The 19,859-nt window shown below is 45.0% G+C and overlaps 1 protein-coding gene across 2 annotated transcripts in view; it reads right to left on the reverse strand.

Annotated features, from left to right (window-relative positions):
• The window catches only part of UBE3C (ubiquitin protein ligase E3C), a 992,333-nt gene that overhangs the window by 618,122 nt on the left and 354,352 nt on the right, over positions 1-19,859 (reverse strand). For both annotated transcript variants that reach the window (XM_085631966.1, XM_085631967.1), the window contains exon 12: positions 5,902-5,988. In XM_085631966.1, coding sequence (XP_085488092.1) covers positions 5,902-5,988 — 87 coding nt within the window. The remainder of the gene's footprint in view (positions 1-5,901; positions 5,989-19,859) is intronic.

The raw sequence follows: 19,859 nt of genomic DNA on the forward strand, positions 1-19,859 counted from the left end.
TCTCTGAAACTACTTCTGTTTACACATCTGGCTTCGCATAACATTATCACGATGCCTCGAGCACCAAGTACAAGGTTTTTATGCACAATGTACAAATGTCATTCTATCTTCATCCACGGGGCGACAGGGCTATGTACATATCCATAACATTGCTAATCTATATGTACATCGCAAGGATGTTTTTTATTATAAATAAGCATCTCAGAGGGTTAGCACAGAAGGCACTTCACCTGACACCGGGGGTCCCTGTGTTTGCTTTATTCGCCCTAAGTTGGCAGGGTATGCCCAGACGGGGGTCCCTTGCTCACTTAGCCACTGGATTCAAGCTAGCCTGGCTGATGAAGGGTGATACCCAGAAACCGGTCCCAGGATGCTTGTTTCCGGTTCAGGGAAGAACTGCCATGGCAGTTCGGGCTGGACTGTTCCCATGAGGCACAGGGTCAAGACTGCTTTGCATATAGCTGGGTCTGAGCTGAGGTGGGGAATGAGCTAAAGAAAAATAATGGATTCAACCCAGAACTGTGACTGGGTGTGAGTGTCTGAAAAGTTTCAGCGCTCCGTCCATCATCTCCTTGTGTTTGCTTTGCATATATACACTGTCTTAGCACCATGGTGGTCTACTGATTCTCGAAGCACATGTATTCTATACAAGAATAACGTTGGGTCAATAAATATATGTAGAAACATCCCACTGTGTATTCTCTGTATATTCCTCTGAGAATAAAAGAGCACAAGTGTCTGAGCGGAAAGGTTCTGATCTGTTACCACGATTCCTGTGGGGTCAGGACTGTCATGTTCAGTGGATGCCAGAAACCATTCGCTCCCTGGTTGGGTTAGGGGGGCTTATGGATGCACTGTGAGCTAGATAGTCTCTAGGCCAACATATCCTGCTGGGGGGCTCTGAATCAGTCTTGGCACCTCACTCAAAGTTTGTTGTCCAACAAACGCGCAGGTCCTATGGATTAGTGGGAACTAAATGACAATCTGAATAAAGCTACTCTTTCATTGAAATGGCACATTCTCTAAAGAGAGGCATTTTTGCATTGTCTGACATGATTTTGCCAAACGTAGTGGCAGAAATACAGATATAGGAATGGAGAAATATATCTAATATTTATATATATATCATGTGATCAAGGCACAGGCGAGCCGAAACCCGTAATGGCGACTAGTGAGGAATAAACAACTGTTTTTGCACCATTCCTGGATCCGTTACTGGAGGCATTCTGCAACTTACGGAAGAAAACAGAGATATATATATATATATATATCACACATAGCTCACCTCTCCAAAAGTAAGCAGAGGTCACAGCGGGGTAATTTCTGGGAGTCCTTTTAATAGAAATGTACGGCATAATACATTTCGGCAGTGTTGCCTTCCTCAGATGCCTTTACCATCGGGCTCACACTCCCAACCTCCTTTAAATATCCTGCGGCACTCCCATTCGCGGGAGTTCAGCTGGCCCCAATTAGTTGATCCGAGATTTCGGCTGCAGTTCCTCATGTTGGGCTGCAGTTCCTCATGTTGGACTGCAGCTCCCAACATGCATCGCAATCGGGTAAGTTTCTCCCACGGGGGTCAAATAATCCTCATAGTGAGTGCTGTTGTGCCTCGTTAAAGGGGGTATCGTGTAGACGGTAGAGCCCAAATGCTGTCAATGTCCTGTGCCCCCTCGAGCCCCCAATGTCCTGCCCCAGTAACAAGAGTCTGCCAGGCCCTGGGACGCTATTACAGTGAATGCGGCCCTCCGTGCAGTCACGGACTGCTCCTGGCAGCGGCCTTTGCTTGGCTTGCTCAAAGGGCGGTCCGAGGAAATTCAATACCTTGAATACAAACTTAAGAAATGCCAGCGAAGACCTCGGACAGCTTATATATATATATATATATTAATATACTTTCCTTGAAGTTTCCTTAAGAAAATTGTCCTCAAATCTTCTGTCAGAAGTAAAAGTGCGTAAAGCTGAGCGTAAAGCTGAGCAGAGATCAGTGGATACTCCCTAGCACGACATGCGGTAGAAAATCTGAGGTAATGGAGCTTCTTCCAGGAGTGTTCTAGAGGGTGATTCATCCCGATTGGCTAACACCTAAAGTTGGGCTTTTTCTTTTTTTAAATGACTAGGATAGGTTACTAAACTAAGAGGACTAGGCCTTTTCTAGTCTATATCTGTCATAATATTGCTTTATTAAGGTACCGGCAGCCTCCCATCTCGACGACGGGGAAGGATTCAAGCATGTGAATCTATGAAAGTTCCAATACTGGAGTTATTATAGGACATACCTCTTGACACAAATGCAAATATTGGCAGATGGCCAGATTTCAATAGTGTACTATATACACCCACTATTTTAAGTACCACCCACTACTAGCAAACAATTAACATGAACACTGGTGCAACATATTGATGTCTGGGGTCTATTGGCTTCACAAGAAATCCAACTACACCCACAAAGTTTTATTTAACATCACAGGCTCCTAAATGGCTGACAGGAAGCAAGATGGAACGACTTGAAACACCAAATTAAATACACTGAAGATGGACCTTGGCGGTGTGGGCATCAGTATTGTATCACAATAGACTGGTAGCACTACATATCTGAGCATGTGAGTGTGAATAGGAGATCCACCAAGAAGATACAAATGTTCTAACTAAAGAGTACTGTGGATGCAGCTACTGATCCCAGGAGGAAGTGAGAGGGTTGCAAATCCTTTGGAAAATTAAGAGGGCTAGATGTGACCAAGAGGTCACAAGAGGCCTTTAGGCCAAGGGCACACTGAAACCATACATGATATGGTGTGAAAGAAGTACAAGGTTTGATAGAGGAAGAACATTAATTTAGGAGGGGAAAGGTCCTCTCTAAATAGGTACCTAGCACTGCTCAAAGGATTGAAAGCATCTGTGATTGGGTGATAGACCACTTCCCTTCATATAAAGGCAGGCTGAGATGGAACAGAAGCTGTGTGGGCATTTATTACAAGGCAATGGCTGCAAAAGTGCCAGTCCAGGCTGTAAAAAGAAGATTCAGAGATGTGAAAAAGAGCACATCCTCTTGAGATAATACGTCACATACTTTATAACTGACGTTCATCTAGTATACAAGTGGAAAAAAGGCGGGAGAGTTGTACATACCCTGCATTTAATTTTTGCATCCACCAAGGCCCTGCTTATGGTTTACCACAGAGGTGGAGGATCCAAAGCATTGGTATAGAAAAAGCTGAGCACAACACTTTTGCATTGTGCAATTCTATAACCCCTTCTGCCTCCCTGCTAACAAAATGTTTCCCTTCTTGCAGCGTACATTTATTTTGTTGTTGACGATGAGGTACAAGCAGAGATTAACAGAGTGAGAACAAGCTAAGCACACCCACAACATATCTTTTATCGAAAGATGGTCTACTGTGCCTTCCTGTGCAGTAAGTGTGAGTAAGCAACTTTTTACAGTTCATCATGCTAGCTCTGGTGTTCCCACTTGTCTTCAAAGAGATTACTTTGAATACAAATTCTGCATTGAGTTACAAATGATATTTTTTAACATCCTCTCAAGAGGACACGATCTAAAATAACTATCAAGCCATGTAACCCACTTACAGATGCTACATACAATATTCTGATCAGGGGTGTGGAATTCCTATAGGCCAATGCCCAGGACATATTGTTTGAGGCCAAAGACAAGATTTCATTTTTACTTTGTCCCTGGGACAAGTAAGTCCAACTCCTGCAGCACAAACCCTATGATTGCCAGATTACAGTACCACATTATAGATCAGAGAAGGGCATTGTCTGGAGTTAAGGTAATATTTGTGTCCATGTGTTAATGTTGTTCGAGCTTGTAATTATGGTTTATCAATAGAAAGCTTTTATTATTAGTGTAAGCGCTCTAAGGCTATGTTGTAAGTTCAGACTGCACTACTGACTGTGGATCCAGTCTAAAAATGTGCACACACATTTGCAACGTTTAACAAAATGAGGCTACGTATAATGCCTCCAGGGTGCTCTGTGATTAAATGCAAATATATGCAAAAGCTTGAAAGCAAGATTGATGATTTTTTGCTTTCAAAATAAAATGTTTATTTAAAAAATGCACCTAGAAGCAAAACGTTTTGCTGAACTACTGTGAAATTTTAGGCACCATTTCTTTGAAGCATCATTTAGTAAAATTAGTTGATGCATGCTAGTATTTCCCAAAACATATTTACAATGGAAAATCATTTAATAAAATGTGTTGATGCATGCTAGTATTTCCCCCAAAAAATGTATGATGGTAAATCAGTGTAACCAACAAAATTATAGGAAACATAGCAAAAAACAAGCATTGGCAAAGCCAACAGGTCGGACGTTGATGGTCATCCTTTTGGTTTTGTCAATGTGTGTCTTGTTTTGGCATGGTTTTTGTACAACTTTATTATTGTGGGAGCTGCTGGGCCCTCATCATTATAATAAACACTGGCAAAAGCAAAATTATTTTTTGTCTACAAAACCACACATTGCCATAGTATTTCCTAACACTGAGTGAAACTACCTTGTGAAAAAGCAGAATGCGGTCACTCAAAATCAAGCGGCGAAGAGGGAGAGAGAGCGCGAGAGAAAGGGGGAGAGGGAAATAGGGAAAGAGGGAAATAGGGAAAGAGGGGGAGAGGGGAAGTGGGCTAGAGGGGGAGAGAAAGAGAGAGAGAGAGAGAGAGAGAGCGAGAGAGAGAAAGAGAGAGAGAGAAAGAGAAAGAGAGAGACAGAAAGAGAGAGAGACAGAGAAAGAGAGAGAGAGAGAAAGAGACAGAGACAGTGACAGAGACAGAGACAGAAGGAGAAGGGGAGAGAGAGAAAGAGAGAGAAAGAGAGAGAGAGAGAGAAGAGAGAGAGAGAGAGAGAGAGAGAGAGAGAGAGAGAGAGAGAGAGAGACAGAGACAGAGACAGAGACAGAGACAGAGACAGAGACACAGAGACACAGAGACAGAGAGACAGAGAGACAGAGAGAGAGAGAGAGAGAGAGAGAAAGAGAAAGAGACAGAGACAGAGACAGAGACAGAGACAGAGACAGAGACAGAGACAGAGACAGAGACAGAGACAGAGACAGAGACAGAGACAGAGAGAGAGAGAGAGAGAGAGAGAGAGAGAAATTTAATAAAAGCAAAAGTTCTTGGTTAACACCAGACCTAAATAGGGGCCCAATTCCTAAAGAAAGTCAGAAAAGTGCAGCCATGGTATAGGTCCTTGTATTCGTATAGATTTACTGCTTTCATGAATGTACACGAATTTACAGGAGTAGGTCAGGAAATCGTACTCCTAGAAAATATTTGTGAACTGCATTTTAGCACGAGCAAATATGCATGTGCAGATTTGTTCATGCGAAAATTTGTTGAGCATTAACAAGTTTCCTTCCCCGCCAACCACTTTTTTCCCCAACCCTGGAAGATTTTTTCTTCTGCCCTTGTCAGGAGCAAATTTCCAGCCATTCTCTGTATGGTAAAATATTAGAGATGAGCTGATGAAACCCCATAAAATATGCTAGTACGTTTGTATAGACCCAAAAGGACATTCCAACCATGCAGATCTGTGAAAAGGTGGCAAATTAAGTGAATTGCTAATATTCAAACACTACTATGAGAAGAGCTCTGGCATAGTCAGATAGGCTATTATCAGAGCTCTTACATAATAAGATTAATGCCATAATTTGCCACCGCACTACATGGTACCAAAGGGACAATTGGATTTTGTTACAGGACAAGTAGATTTATGAAGCTATCTGTTCCATGGACAAGTAGATATTTTCTTTTTAATTCCACACCACTGTTGAATGTTATTGTAATAAGTTTTAATTGTAAAGAAAGACAAGCATAATTTACTTAGATTAAGGACCAACAAATCATATCACCATTTAGCTATTCAGAATAGAAACACACGTACCCTGTAATCATTCTCGTAGTCATTGAAGATATTAAATGCCACACGTGTTTCAGGAACCTGGCATTGAAGGCTAAACTGTAGAGAAGCCTGAAAGAACAAATGCACACATTCAAGCAACTGATAAAGAAGCAAGCTAAAGAGAGTGACAATAAAGCCAACCTACAGTAATAAATGGGTGAGCTTAAAGCCCACTCTAAGTTCTTGTTAAGATAACAATACGTATTTTACAACCAGACCGCTTGTGCTGTCTGGTAGGCTCAACCTAAACATGGGTCACTCTAAAAGTTATATCCTTCATTACACAATGCTGTAGCCTGGTGTGAATGTTACTCAGTACAAAATCTGAGAACACCTCGTATCACATATTAGAGGCCTGTCGCCTTGGTATTACAGAAAAGGCCTTAACGAAGCAAGGTAGAAGTTTAAAACCAAATGAAACGATGCTGCATGAATGTTCACATTACCCAGCATATATTTTCCCTGTGTAACTCAACTAAGAAGTGTGCAAAATAAACACCAGTGTAGACATAACATTCCAAACTACTATGATGGATTTGCAGATCTAAATACCCCCTAATGATATCTCCTGAAGTGTCCAACCAAAGCTTCCCATACTCTAACATGTAGCTCATCCTGGCAAGGCCGTTTCTTTACATTTGGGTTCTTGAAGTTCTTCATTTACAATGTCATAAACAGTAGAAATAAAAGAAAATAAACAGCACTGGGTGAACTACTTACGCATAGCATTAGGAAATGTATGAGGGAGGACAAGCCGTCATATCTTGTTTCAAGCCTATAAACCAGCAATCTATAATCTATCTTGAAATTCACACACTACATATTACATTACTACATTACATACATAAGCTGAAAAGGCAAAATCAACCCCAGAGCCTAACCAGAGTGTGTTTAAGAGAAATCTCAATCTGCAATGTGGTTTAAATTGTGTTTGGAAAGCATATGTAGCACTCGTTTTTGGATAGAAAAAGTGAATTGTTTAAGTGCTCGAAAGCAGTATTTTTAGTGGCTTTTGATGTAGTCCATACCTGCAGGGTGGAAGAGAAACAACAAAGTGTGTATTGAGCCTGTCTGCATCCAAGGACATTCTGTCTTCAGAAGCACCTCCGTGCCCACCAGTATGTTTATGGCCACACGCACCGTATACAAGTTTCTTATTGGTTGTTGTATCTGTGCTCTGACTGGCTCCTAGGGCTAGGGTTTCTATTGGACCTGTGGCTTCAGGTTTGAGTTCTGATTGGCTGTTAGGTTTAGGGTTCTGATTGGTTAGAAGAGCTAGGGTTTCTATACGGGTTAGAGTTCTGACTGAGTGATAGGGCTACGGTTCGGATTGGTTCCTAGGGTTAGAGTTTCTATTGGGCTTAGAGTTAGCGATCGGATTGGAACATAGAGCTAGGATTTCTATTGGACTTAAGGTTTTATATCTGAATGACTTATGGGGCTATGGTTCTGATTGATTCCAAGGGTTAGGGTTTCTATTGGACTTGGGGCTTAGGGTTTGAGTTCTGATTGGCCTCTAAGGCTAAGGTTTCGATTGGTACGTAGGGCTAGGGTTTATTTTGGACCTAGGGGTTTTGGTTTGGATTTTGACTAGTTGCTAGGGCTGTGAATGGTTGAAAGGATCAGGTCTCGCTTTGGACCGAAGGCTTAGGACTAGGGTTCCCATTGGCCAAAGTTCACCTGACCTAGGGCTGTTTAACCTTAGGGCTCAGGGCATCTCAGCTGGGGCGTCGAGGCTAAGAGCACAGAGGACAAGGGTAGTTGCCTGTTTGGCCCTGTTCAGGCCTAGGTCCAGAGATGCTGTCCTTTTAGTCATTTTTACCATTTACCAGCCACCACCTTAACCAATCAACATCTTCAAACATAATAATACATTCTCATGAAATGCACTCTACTCACTTACCTCAAATAAACCATATCCACATTTCAATGGCTCAACAACCATTACAAAACCCTACAAACCATACCAATACACTCTTCTACCCCAACTGCCACACAATGGCACCTCCATTCTCACACAAAACACCACTGTGTCCTATACCACTATCAAATCTATACATCACCAACACAACACAAACACACATTATACTTAACCTTTATCTCTACAAACACACACTTCCTTCACACACAAAACACCAGCTCTGCCCTCTACTTAATCCTATCAGACTCCTTCCCATCACCACCAAACCTATACTCAACGCTCTCACATATCAGCCACCAACACCCTCCTCCTCCTCCTGCCAAAAACACACAACCAAACAATGCTTATGCACCACTCCACCACACATTACCTCTTCCTGATACCAAATCTAACACTCATAACCCTTGACCAGCCCCTCTCACAAACCACATGCACTCTTCTCCAATGCACATCACCCCCCTTTTACCACTCCACTTCTACTCATGTACTTTACATTAAACTCGTTCACAGAAATTCACATCAATACCTCATCTCACTACTCCACAAAAACAAAACATACACACACACCAGCACATCAAAATCTCACACACAACTTCATACTAAATTCCGTCATAAAATGGAAACTAACACCCACTCACACCCTCATGACTACACTAATAATACAGATCCTACACCATCTTTCCTTCCATAACTTCTGTCTTCACCAACATCTACCACAAACACCCCAACACAACAACACTCATTCACCCGCCTCTTATCCATTGGACAATCTAGAGCCTTAAAACATTACCCACATGCTCCACCCACCACCCCCTAACCCATACAACTGCCACCCTAAACAGAAGCAAACAAAATAAACAACATGCCATTCTTCACAACTTTTCATCTCCATGTCTATTACATAACAGGGATATTCTACAAAAAAAACACCGCTCACCAACTCACTCTCAACCGCCATCTCCACCACCTACACACGCAGACCCAACAAAATTCCTTTTAAACCTGCTGGACCAAGATTACGATATAGACAAACTACATTAAGACTATCTTTGTACAGTTAACATCAACACTAATTATACACATGCTGCAAGTTTAAAGAGTACTACTCACTCCTCTAGCAAACAAATTCACACCACCACCAAATCACACTCTCTAGACTGCCTACTAATCAATGCTCGATCACTCTCTAAAAACAAGCACCACGTCTACGACCTACTCACTGACACACAACCTGACTTACTCTTCATAATGGAATCATGGTTGTGAGATGACATGGCTCTAGTGCTGCATGGAGCAGTTCCTCCAGGCTATCAAATTATCCCACAAAATCGCATAGGCAAAAGAGCAGGTGGACTATCTGTTACATTCAAGGAAACAATAAATCTCACTAAATTTGACGACGTTTCCATACAAGGTTGTGAAACCCTCACAACCTTCCTTCTTTACAGACCACCGCCTAGCAATGCAACATTCCCAGACACGCTTCTAGACAGAGTTTCAAACCTTATGATACTACACTCCAACCTATCCATCCTTGGTTACCTAAACATATGGTTTGACAAATCTAATATGCCCCATCCAAGAATTATCATCACTAGCCTAGATACACTGAACTCTTATCAGATCATCCACAAACCCACACACATCGCTGAACACACCCTAGATGTCATTTTTGCAAATCCAGAACTAGTTACCTTTCAAAGACTACTTCAGTCACATGGTCAGACCACCATCTGGTAGCTTTCCAACTCAAAACACCACACAACATACCTAAGGCCACCTTACAGGTATCCACCTATTGACCGTAGAACAAACTTGATTTTGAATACTTAGAAACGCCACTAATTTCCAACACTGATCTAGACACAATAAATTCCATTCAAAAACATTATGAGTGGCTCCAGGAAGCATTTTATATCCTAATACCATTCAAAATAACATAACAGGTCAAACGAAAACAAGCACCTTGAAGGAATGCAGAATTAAAAAAGATAAAACAAACTGTAAATCACCTGGCTCAAAATAAATAGTAATGAAGACAAACTTCACTTACACGTTCACTTACACAAACTTAACAGAATATACAAGTCAATAATCAAAAAAGTAAAAAAAAAATGAACAAAAAAAAATGGGGTGGGTTTGAATTCTGGCCTCCCATCTTGTCCAAGTTTGGGAGATGAGAGAATATTCACTGCCTTCCAAGAACCCGAAGAACAAGTTACTTACCTTCACTAACTATCTTTATGGATGCTTCATCTAGCCACAGTTTCCTCGCTACATTGAGAATCTCCAGGTGTCAGGCTGGATCCAAAAACTTTGAGAACAGTTCTCATATACACCTGTCTTCACCAACATCTCTCTGCTAAGGAAGTGATGAGGGGAGCCTCATATAAGCACAATCTATATGCTGACTTCAATAGCTTGTTTAGGCTTTTAGGGCCCTCGGACGCAGAGCCCATTAGCAAATTGGCATGCCCAATTTGCAGATCTGTAAAAAGGGACCTTTTTAGATGGAAAAGATTCCAGTTCACACAACAGGGAGGAGGGAGGGTCAGTGAGGAATCTGTTAGAGTATCCACCAGAAAGAACATTACTCAAGGTATGCAACTTGGTTTTCTAATGGATACTTTTAATAGATACCAACGCAGCACCTCACAATTTGGAAGATATGTAAACTGTCTCCGACCAAAAAGTCCTCTAGGAATGAGAGGGCAAAATGTCCCTCTAGACAGACATGTTGAGGCAGTAGTGCTTCTGAAGCATGTGTACCAATGCCCAGGTGGCTGCTTGACAACTATGTAGGACAGTCACTCCATGTGCTAACGCAGAGCTAATGGCTTTGGCCCTGATGGAATGAGCCTGCAAGCCTTCTGGGGTCTGCCTTTTTCAGCAGAGCGTAGCAGATCTTGAGTGTCAAGAACTCAACGTGGTACTCCCGATTTTCTTCGGAAACTCCCAGGAGCAGAATGCTGACTTTTTCCAAATTCCCTAAGCAGGCCTTCCCACGAACTCCTGAACAACAGACGCTCGCATGAACCCTGCCGGGGGGAAAGGGGAAGAGAACAGAGAAGAGACTGTCTCACTTTTCCTTGGTTCACTCTACTGTCTTTTTCTATGCCCTTCTGGGTATTTTCCTCTTCTGGTATTCTTCCTTGTGAACTGCAAGCTAATGACAGAAAACCATTAAACCACTTTCTACACTCTACTGAATCTCCATGCACCTTATTTTCAATTTATACTCTCTTACCATCTAAGCGAAATGCTTTAGCTTCTCTTCTTTATTTCTGAATTGGAAATGCTTCCAAAGTATATTTATATTTCTTTTGGCTCTCTTTTTTATGTCTTGGTTATTACGCTGTTTTTGATTTATTTGCCTTGCGTTTGCATTTTACACATTGTTATTGTTATTCTAATTTTCTCTTTTTCTTTTACAGTCTATACTTGCGGTTTGATGACTTCAGAGGGCTGGCACCAACTGGATACCATGGGATTTTCAGGTAAGATTCTTTTCTCGCTTCTGTTCTTTTCTCCTTCTCTTCCTCGAATGTTTAATATTGTTCAGTGTCTCAAATTCCCTAACTAGCTGACCGACACTTCCGAATACCAACACTACCCAAAACTAGTAACTACGCTTGCTTGAGAAATAAACACTACTCTAACCTCCTGACTAGCTAATCGCTTGCGCGGTAGATGCACATTCTGACACAAACGTTGGTGAAGTGCGCGGCTCCGAATTCTGCCGACGCACTTCACAGCCAAATCTGTCCTCGTGCCTTCAACCACCCGCGAGAGACTAGACCGGCAACCCTGGTTGCGTTCGCCCACCTCCCGCGGGCCCTTCCGTACACCCTGCAGCCGGTTGCAATGATTTGGAGTCTCTTATGGGCAGGTAGGCATTCTTGATCCTGACTACTGGGGGTAATGGTTGCGCAATGAGCAGTGTTGGTCCTTGGTGGAGGAAACCTGACAGAGAGCAATCCATTGGGAGATGGTCCATTATTGCACCCCTTTACCCTACAGAAACTCAAGGCTCTTTTAGGATGTTGTTAAACAAAGAATGTCAGTAAGATGATGGGCTGGCCGACATGAAAAGGAGTAGCCACTTTTGGGATAAAGGAAACTTGGGGTCTTAAAACTAACTTCTCAGAGATGAAGGTGGTGTAAAGTGGATTCACAAAGACAGAGTGAAGTTCACTCAAACAAGTAGCCAATGTCAAGGTAAAAAGAAACACAAGCTTTAAGGTCAGTAGTCTCAAGGAACAACTGTACAACTGCTCTAATTGGGTGCACATCAAGAATGTGAGGACTACATTCAATTCTCATTTGGGCATCACAAAGGGCTTCAGTAAAAACAAAAACTGCATTATCACTGGGGATTTGATCGACAAAGGTTGATCCAAAAACTGCAGGAAGGCCGAAAGAGTCAGTATATAGGCCTTAACAGTGGCCAAGGTAAGCTCTTTCGGGCTAGAGACAGAACAAGTAATAAAACCTACCACAACCGTGCCTGTAAAAGGTCAATTTGTCAGGTGCTGCACCATAAATCTGTCCCAATCCTGGAGTACACAGATTTTGTGGAAAGACATGTCACCCCAGGATGACAAATGATATCAGGATGCAGTTCAAAGGATTTCCAACTGTCAACATTCAATCGCCAAGAAAGGAGATACAAAGTGTGCAATCTTAGGTGCAACACTTTACCTTGCTGTTGTGACAAAAGATCCTCATAGAGCAGCAGCTTAATCAGAGGATGGATGCACATGCACAGGAGTTCTGGAAACCACACTCACCTAGCCCAATCTGGTGTCACTGGATTGACTTGGGCCTGGTTGTTTTGGATCTTCTTCAAAATTCGGGGCAGCGGAAGTAGCAGATGGAAGGCATACAGACGTCCTGAGCTTTACTTTACTCTACACCGAAGGCAAGAGCTCCTTTGAAAACTCCATCACGCTGAAGTGCTGACAACACACATGGTGAAAATATCTAGCCAGGGTTCACCCGATTGCTGGAGGATGGCCTGTGCCACCTTCCAATGCAACTGCCATTTGTGATTCGCTAGGTGCCTGTGGCTGAATTAGTCTGCATTGGTATTTAAAGATTCCGCCAGGTGGTTCACTGCCAGATAATTCCTTTGGCTGTCCAGCCACTTCCAGAGTCACAAGGACTCCCGGAACAGGGTCCAGGACCCCACGGCACCTTGCTTGTTGCAGTACCATATAGCGGTCATGTTGTCTGTGAGCATCTGCACCAACTTTCCTTTGACGGTGGGCAGGAAAGTTAAAGCACCACGCAAATCGTCCTCAACTCCAACAACAGAGTTGAGTCTCTACCAGAGACCTGAATCCTCGATCTCCCAGGCGCGTAGCTAGGGGGGGGCGGTGGGGGCGGACCGCCCCAGGCGGCACTATATTTAGGGCGGCGGTCTTTATAATTTATTTAGGGACACAGTGTCACTAAATAAATTATAAAGTCCGCCGCAACGCGCGGCCGGGCGGCCCACTTTAGTGCAAGCAGCGCGTTGATGACCGTTAATCTGCCCGCGCGGCGCCGCCCGCGTATACTGTTCCCATCCCGCTCCAGGGCCGTCAATCTTGGAGAACCAATGACGGCCCTGGGCTACATTTTTGCCCGGCCCTCGCGATGAGAACGTAGCGGTGACGCGTCACGCGCGTCACCACTACACACTCTCGTGAGGACCTGGCCTGGGGTAGTCTGCTCTGCTGCGTCCGTGGATAATTCAGTGCAGTAGTAGGTAAGAGAATGTGTTTCTTTTCTTTAAAAAAAAATGCGCAGGTCCAGCAGGACAGGTACTTCGTGTGCGCTTTATTTTAATAGTTTTTATCATTATCATGGCCGATGCAGGACAACAATAAGACAATAAAAAATGCCCCAATAACGCTGGTGATTAATGATTCGCTGGAGAGCAATTATTTGTCTGTTAGTAGTTTTTAAATGCAGATGGACTGTATTTTGTGTGGAAGCTCAGTGGGTTGCTGCCTTTGCCACAGAGATCCTTGTGTTACTTGCAGTTCAGAAGTTACAATCCTAACATAGGGCAGTGACCAATGAACTGTCACCAAAGAGCTGCATGCAAACATGAATGGTATAGATTTGTTTTGTGATATAGTTAGAACTTCCTCAGTCTTTCATCATTCTAATGTTGCTAAAATGAGTATCTTTGGGCAGAGATACATTTTTGTTTCCTTAGACCAAACCCTCTCAAAATATACTGCCCACCAGTATGGATGACATGTGATTCCTACACCTTGTAATCCTCATTAGCTTATGTGACATTCCCTGTAGACTGATTTACATACTTGTATGATTCATTGTCTCTGTATAATGTGTTCGTGGTGTAAAGTGCAGACACACTACACTGATATGAGTAGCGCTAAACAACAAATGCATATGAGAGAGGGGCTACGGAGCGATGAGGGGCACTGGTGGAGGGTGGCAGTGAGGGAATCGGAGGAGGAGGTAGTTGGAGGGGCTGTGGAGCGATGAGGGGCACTGGTTGAGGGTGACTGCAGGGCTCGAGTCGGGCTACCAGGCGGGTGGATGGCGTCCCCTCACTTATTTTAACGGGAGCTCGATTACTGGAGCAAATGGAGCCACACATTTACTCTTTGGCCTCTCTGGGGCGAGATCGGAGCTCATTCAGAACGCTGCTCACGCGCTGGCTTCCCTGATGCAATGGCATCTAAGGGGTGAGCGAGGGGAGGCAATGAGTCTGATGGTGCAAGCCACCTTTCGTGACATCACTTGCTGTTGTGACGTCAGCGTCCCCCCACTTCTTTTTTTAGGACTTGTGCCCTGGGTGACAGTGAGGGAATCCGAGGAAGAGGTCATGGTGTGGAGGGGGAGCTAGGGTGAGATGAGGAGCACTGGTGGAGGGTGGTAGTGAGGGAGTCTGAGGAGGAGGTCATGAGGGGGAGAGGCTACAGAGAGATAAGGGGCACTGGTGGATGGTGGCAGTGAGGGAGTCCAAGGAGGAGGTCAAGAGGGGGAGGGGCTATGGGGTGATGAGGGGCACTTGTGGCGTGAGGCAATCTGAGGAGGAGGTCACTAGGGGGGCCATGGAGGGATGAGGGGCACTGTTGGAAGGTGGTAGTAAAGGTATTTACGGAGAAAGAGGTTATTAGTGTGGCGCCAAAAAAGACTTTCGCATCAGCGCTAAAGCCGGCCCTGTCATGGCCTTTCTGTTTTTGTTTATTTAATTAGCAGTCGGGTCATAAGGGCTACTGTGGAACATACTTTAAAGTGCATGCTAATTATATTTACTGCTATATTCAATGTTTTAAGTTTGAAGGTGATTTTACTAATGTTTTTACTGGGAAAAAGCAAAGTGGAGCCCGATGGTGCCTGATATGGGGATGGGGCCCAAGGTCAGATGTGAGATAAGGTGCACTGGAGAGAGGAGTAGTGGATAATCAAGCCTGTAAGGGAGAGCGTTGCCGAGTCCGGGGTCAGGTGGAGGTAGTAATGAAGAGGGATTCCCCCTGAAGGCTCGCACAGAGGGAGCCTGTAAGGGAGTGCGTTGCAGAGTCCGGAGTCAGGTAGAGGTAGTAATGAAGAGGGATTCTCCCTGAAGGCTCGCACAGAGGGAGCCTGTAAGGGAGTGCGTTGCAGAGTCCGGGGTCAGGTGGAGGTAGTAATGAAGAGGGATCCTCCATGAAGGCTCGAACAGATGGAGCCTGAGTAGTATCACTTGCCTTATACTCCCACCTCAGAAACCTCCTCTTCCCATCAAAGGAACATTACATGGAAAGTGATAATATTTAGAAAGAGATTTGGAAAAGAGTGAGTTTTACTGGTCCTTATAAGACTAAGAAGAGATGTATGGTCATTTAATGTCAGCTGTAGATGAAGGTTACATGAACAGTGTCATGTGTGTGCATGTTTGCATTGTGTTGAGGGGATTACCAGGTAATTGTTCACGCAGCTCTCTGATAGATGTCACATGCGGTTTTTCTGAGTCCCCAGATAGATCATACAGTCTGTGTATTCTCTTTTGTACTGCCAGTCACGCTGTATTCAACTGTGTAGCCTTGGACCGTGGATCAAGGTAACTATTAGGGGCGATACTACGTGTCTCTCGGACCTCTTTGAAGTGCATGCCTTCCCTCCCCGGGGGGGGGGGGGGGCGGCAATCTGAGGGATAGCCCCGGGCGCCACATGCTCTAGCTACGCCACTGCGATCTCCACATCTCCAAGATAAACTCCCTAACCCAGCAGTGATGCATACATAGCCAACATCAGCTCTTAATGGGCTAAGGAGAAGTACCTGCCACTGACCTAATAACAGTTCAGGAGCCACCACCACAGATGTTTTGTAGCCTTCTCCGAAATTGAGATAAACAAATTACTTACCTTCGGTAACGCCTTATCTGGTAGAGACTATCTAGCCAAAGATTTCTTATCTTTGAATATCCCCGGCTGACAGACTAGATTCTAAACATTTTCGAGCAGTACCCCAGAGTCATTTGGCTTCACGTTGGTGGAGTTGTCTGCGCCGGAAGTGACGTGCGCGGTACCTATATAAGCACCACCTCAGAGTTCTGAAGCAAGTTACTTTTGCGACTTTCCACGCCAGAAGCGTAGAGCTACGATAAAAACTGACCACTGGTGTGGAAAAGACTAAGGCCCTGAAAAGTGTGTCACTTACACTTAAACCGGGTCACAGAGCTTTCGGTAAGGAATCTGCGGCTAGATAGAGGTGGCTGGGAGGGTACAGGCACAGTTGGAGACCGATTCCGTTGCCACGAAAGGGGCAAAAGGCAGATGAGAGTTGACAAGGGGTCATAGATAAGTCCAAGGACCTGACAGTAGCTCTGATGTCCTTGAAGAGCACCAGCACTGAATCCGCCTGGTCTCCAAAGAGGCGAGAGCTATCAACGGGCATGTCCACTAGGGAAGCCTGGACATCCCCAGAAAAGCCAGATGTTCTCAGCCAGGCATGGTGCCGCAAGGCCACGGGCGATGAAATATATCTGCCCGGAGAGTTGGTTATGTTAAGTCCACATTGGATGGTGTACTTAGCTGCAACTCTTCCATCTGCAATAGATTGAGAGAATATGGCCCAGTCCTCCTCCAGGACGATAGGCAGCACATGCGCAAACGAATCACATAGTGTATGGGAATAAGGGCCCAGTAAGCACGTGGAAATCGCTGGTGGAAGAGTGTCTAGCCTCTTGGATTCCCTATCCGGAGAAGTGGTAGGAACGTGCCATGGTGTATGCAGGATGAGGAGGCTTGACCAACCAAGCTCTGGGGGACGGGGTGCTGGGTAAGGAAACTGGGTTACCCAAGAGAGAGACGATGGCAGCGGGCAATTGTCCTGTTCATAGGAGCCCTTGTGCAGGGCTTGGACCAGGCCACAAGTAGGATGTCCATAAGGACTATATAAAATGGGAGTAAGGGTTCTGAGGGGATGACTCCCGGCTTAAGCACTTCCGTCAATATGTTAATTTTGACTGCCACTGAAGGTAGGTAAAGGTCCAGGCCCTTAGCTGCCCTGCGCACCACCAATGCAATCAAGGCTCCCTCCTCTGCAGCCACATTAAGAGGGGAAACCAGTCCAATATCAGGTGAGTTGCCAAACCCCCGGGCCTCACCCAGGTCCTCATTCCAGCTGTCCTCTTAAACTGGATCATCTCCATAAGGGTCCATAGATCCTCCCAAATGTATCCCTCACCAGGTCTAACCATCAAATAAGGCACTGGCTCTGCTCTGGGAAGAATGTCCTCGGTTGGCGCCTGTCGTGATGCCAGACAATGCCCATCCCTCTCCATGTCGGAGTCAGGAATAACGATGGGGATGACACCGTAGAGTGGAGTCAGTGGCACCAGCACTGGAGCGGGTGCAGAGGAAGGTCTAGGTCTCGCCCCGTGGGGCCCGAAGGCGCTCCAAAGGGGGCAGGTCGCCCAAAGATGAGGCGCATAGCCTCATAAAATTCTTTGAGTTGGGCGGGGGTCGCTCCAGCAAAATCAGGGAAGCGTGGAGCGGAGCCAGAATCAGGCCCCGTCGACTCGCAGGGCCTGGAGTGCTGACACTCCCTCGTCTTGTCAGATAACTTCGATGGACGTGGTAAAGTCGAAGAGTGTTTGGACTTCTTGCGCTTGTGGGGCTTACACAACTTCCCTGAAGTCTTCGAGTGCGAAGAACATCAGGAGGGGCTCCGTGAATGGTCCAGTGACCCCCCACCTGAATGGGTTCTTGAGCATCGTGAGTCATCCGATGGCGGGCGGCAAGGAGCTTGAGAGACTGCTCTCTCAGTGCCTTGGGGTGCATGGTACTGCAATCCTCATATGCCTTGGAGTTGTGTCCTGCCTCCAGGCATCACAAACACACCAAGTAAGATTCTGTCACAGACATGTGCCTATGACAGGCTTCACAGGGTTTGAAACCAGATGGTTTCTTTGGTGACATCCTCACACTAGGAGATACAAATCTCAAAAAGGAGTCAACAAAATGTCACAAAAGACCAAGGGGAAGCGCAATCCGTATCAGCGCTACCTGGCGCAGAAAAAAAAGAACTGACTTTAGCACGCCGAGGTTGCATCCATATAGGTACCGCGTTCGTCACTTTCAGTGCGGAGTTGAAAGACGTCATTTACCAGTGCGTAAGGGTACTGCTTGAAAATCTTCCAGATCTGACGCCTGGAGATATTCAATTTTGATTAATCGAACCCAGAGTTATGTCCAGAGAATCTTTCTTATTTCAAACCCATGTTATTTGTAAAAAACACAAGTTCTGGGACCCACCCCATACACCCTCCCACTTAGCCCCTCTTATAACCTTTGATCCAATTGAGCAATCTGCAGCAATTTGCTACGCTAAAAGATTGCCTACTAAACACTGGTCCCCTCAAGTTTTGTGCAAACTGCACCTGGGGGCGAGGCAGGTGGGTGCCCAGTTATTAAGGTTGCAAAAATAGAATTTCCTATTAAATGAGGCGTCATCCTTAACTGCAAAGGCGCAACTGTGCCTCTGTGATCCTAGAAGACTTTTTGCCTACAACCAACTGATGAAAGAACGTTTAAGTCTATCTTGGCACCATTTTTTAACATGCAATAAGTTGACTTATTAGCAGGCGTGCTACCTAGTCATGTAAAAAAGGGTACCGGAATGGTTCACTTTCTCGATCAAGCAATACTAGCCCATGGCGTCTATTCAGAATCAGCAGAGGAAAGAATATCCACAATTCCGCTTCTATGCACTACCTACCACAAATTCCACTTGGAGATGGAACTCAGGTGAAATTAGAAATAATTTAAGAGTGTTATTTTTCCAATGGATTGATTAAACATGAGACAAAATGTGGTAGACATTTTCTTAATTTAAATGTAAACAAATTTGGATCTGGTTTCGATATTGGCAAAATGTTATAGTTCAGGCTCTTGGAAGATCTAGTGCAGGATTTGAAGGGAGATTTTTAAACAGAGAGCAAGGGTAGGGAAGATGGACCGAACTGTGGTGCTCAGCAGTGGCGGCCACAACAAATAAAAGGTGATGGGCAGGTGGAGGGAACACGGGAGGGGTAGAAATAATATTTTTTTTTTTCAAACTTACCTGAAGCTGCCGGCCGCCTCCCGAGTCGCGTGGCTCCTGCTGTCCTCTTCCTGTGTCTCAGCAGCCCCTGGGGCAGACTCCTATCCAATCCCTGTGCTGCAGCACAGAGATTGGCCTGAGCGGGCTAGAAAGACACTCTGCTCAGGCCAGGGAGCCTGTGGGGCTTTCTCCAGCCCGGCTGCTTTGAGCAGTCGGACTGGAGAAACCTAAGTGCGCTTGTGTGTTGTGGTCAGCCTGAGACGGCTGGTCAAACACACATGAGCACTTCGGGGGTGCATGTAGCACTCCTCCTCCCCCCTCCCATGCCTCAGCCCCGCCCCTCCCTACAGTGCTGGTTAAGAGCCGGTAAATGCAAAATAAAAAGATGCAGGAGCATCATTTTCTTTTACATTTGCTGGCTCTGAGCCAGGCAGTGGGGCAATGCCTCGCCGCCATTGCAGAGGAGCC

The sequence above is a fragment of the Triturus cristatus genome, chromosome 10 (genome assembly GCF_964204655.1).
Source record: "Triturus cristatus chromosome 10, aTriCri1.1, whole genome shotgun sequence".
In the NCBI taxonomy this organism is placed as follows: Eukaryota; Metazoa; Chordata; class Amphibia; order Caudata; family Salamandridae; genus Triturus; species Triturus cristatus.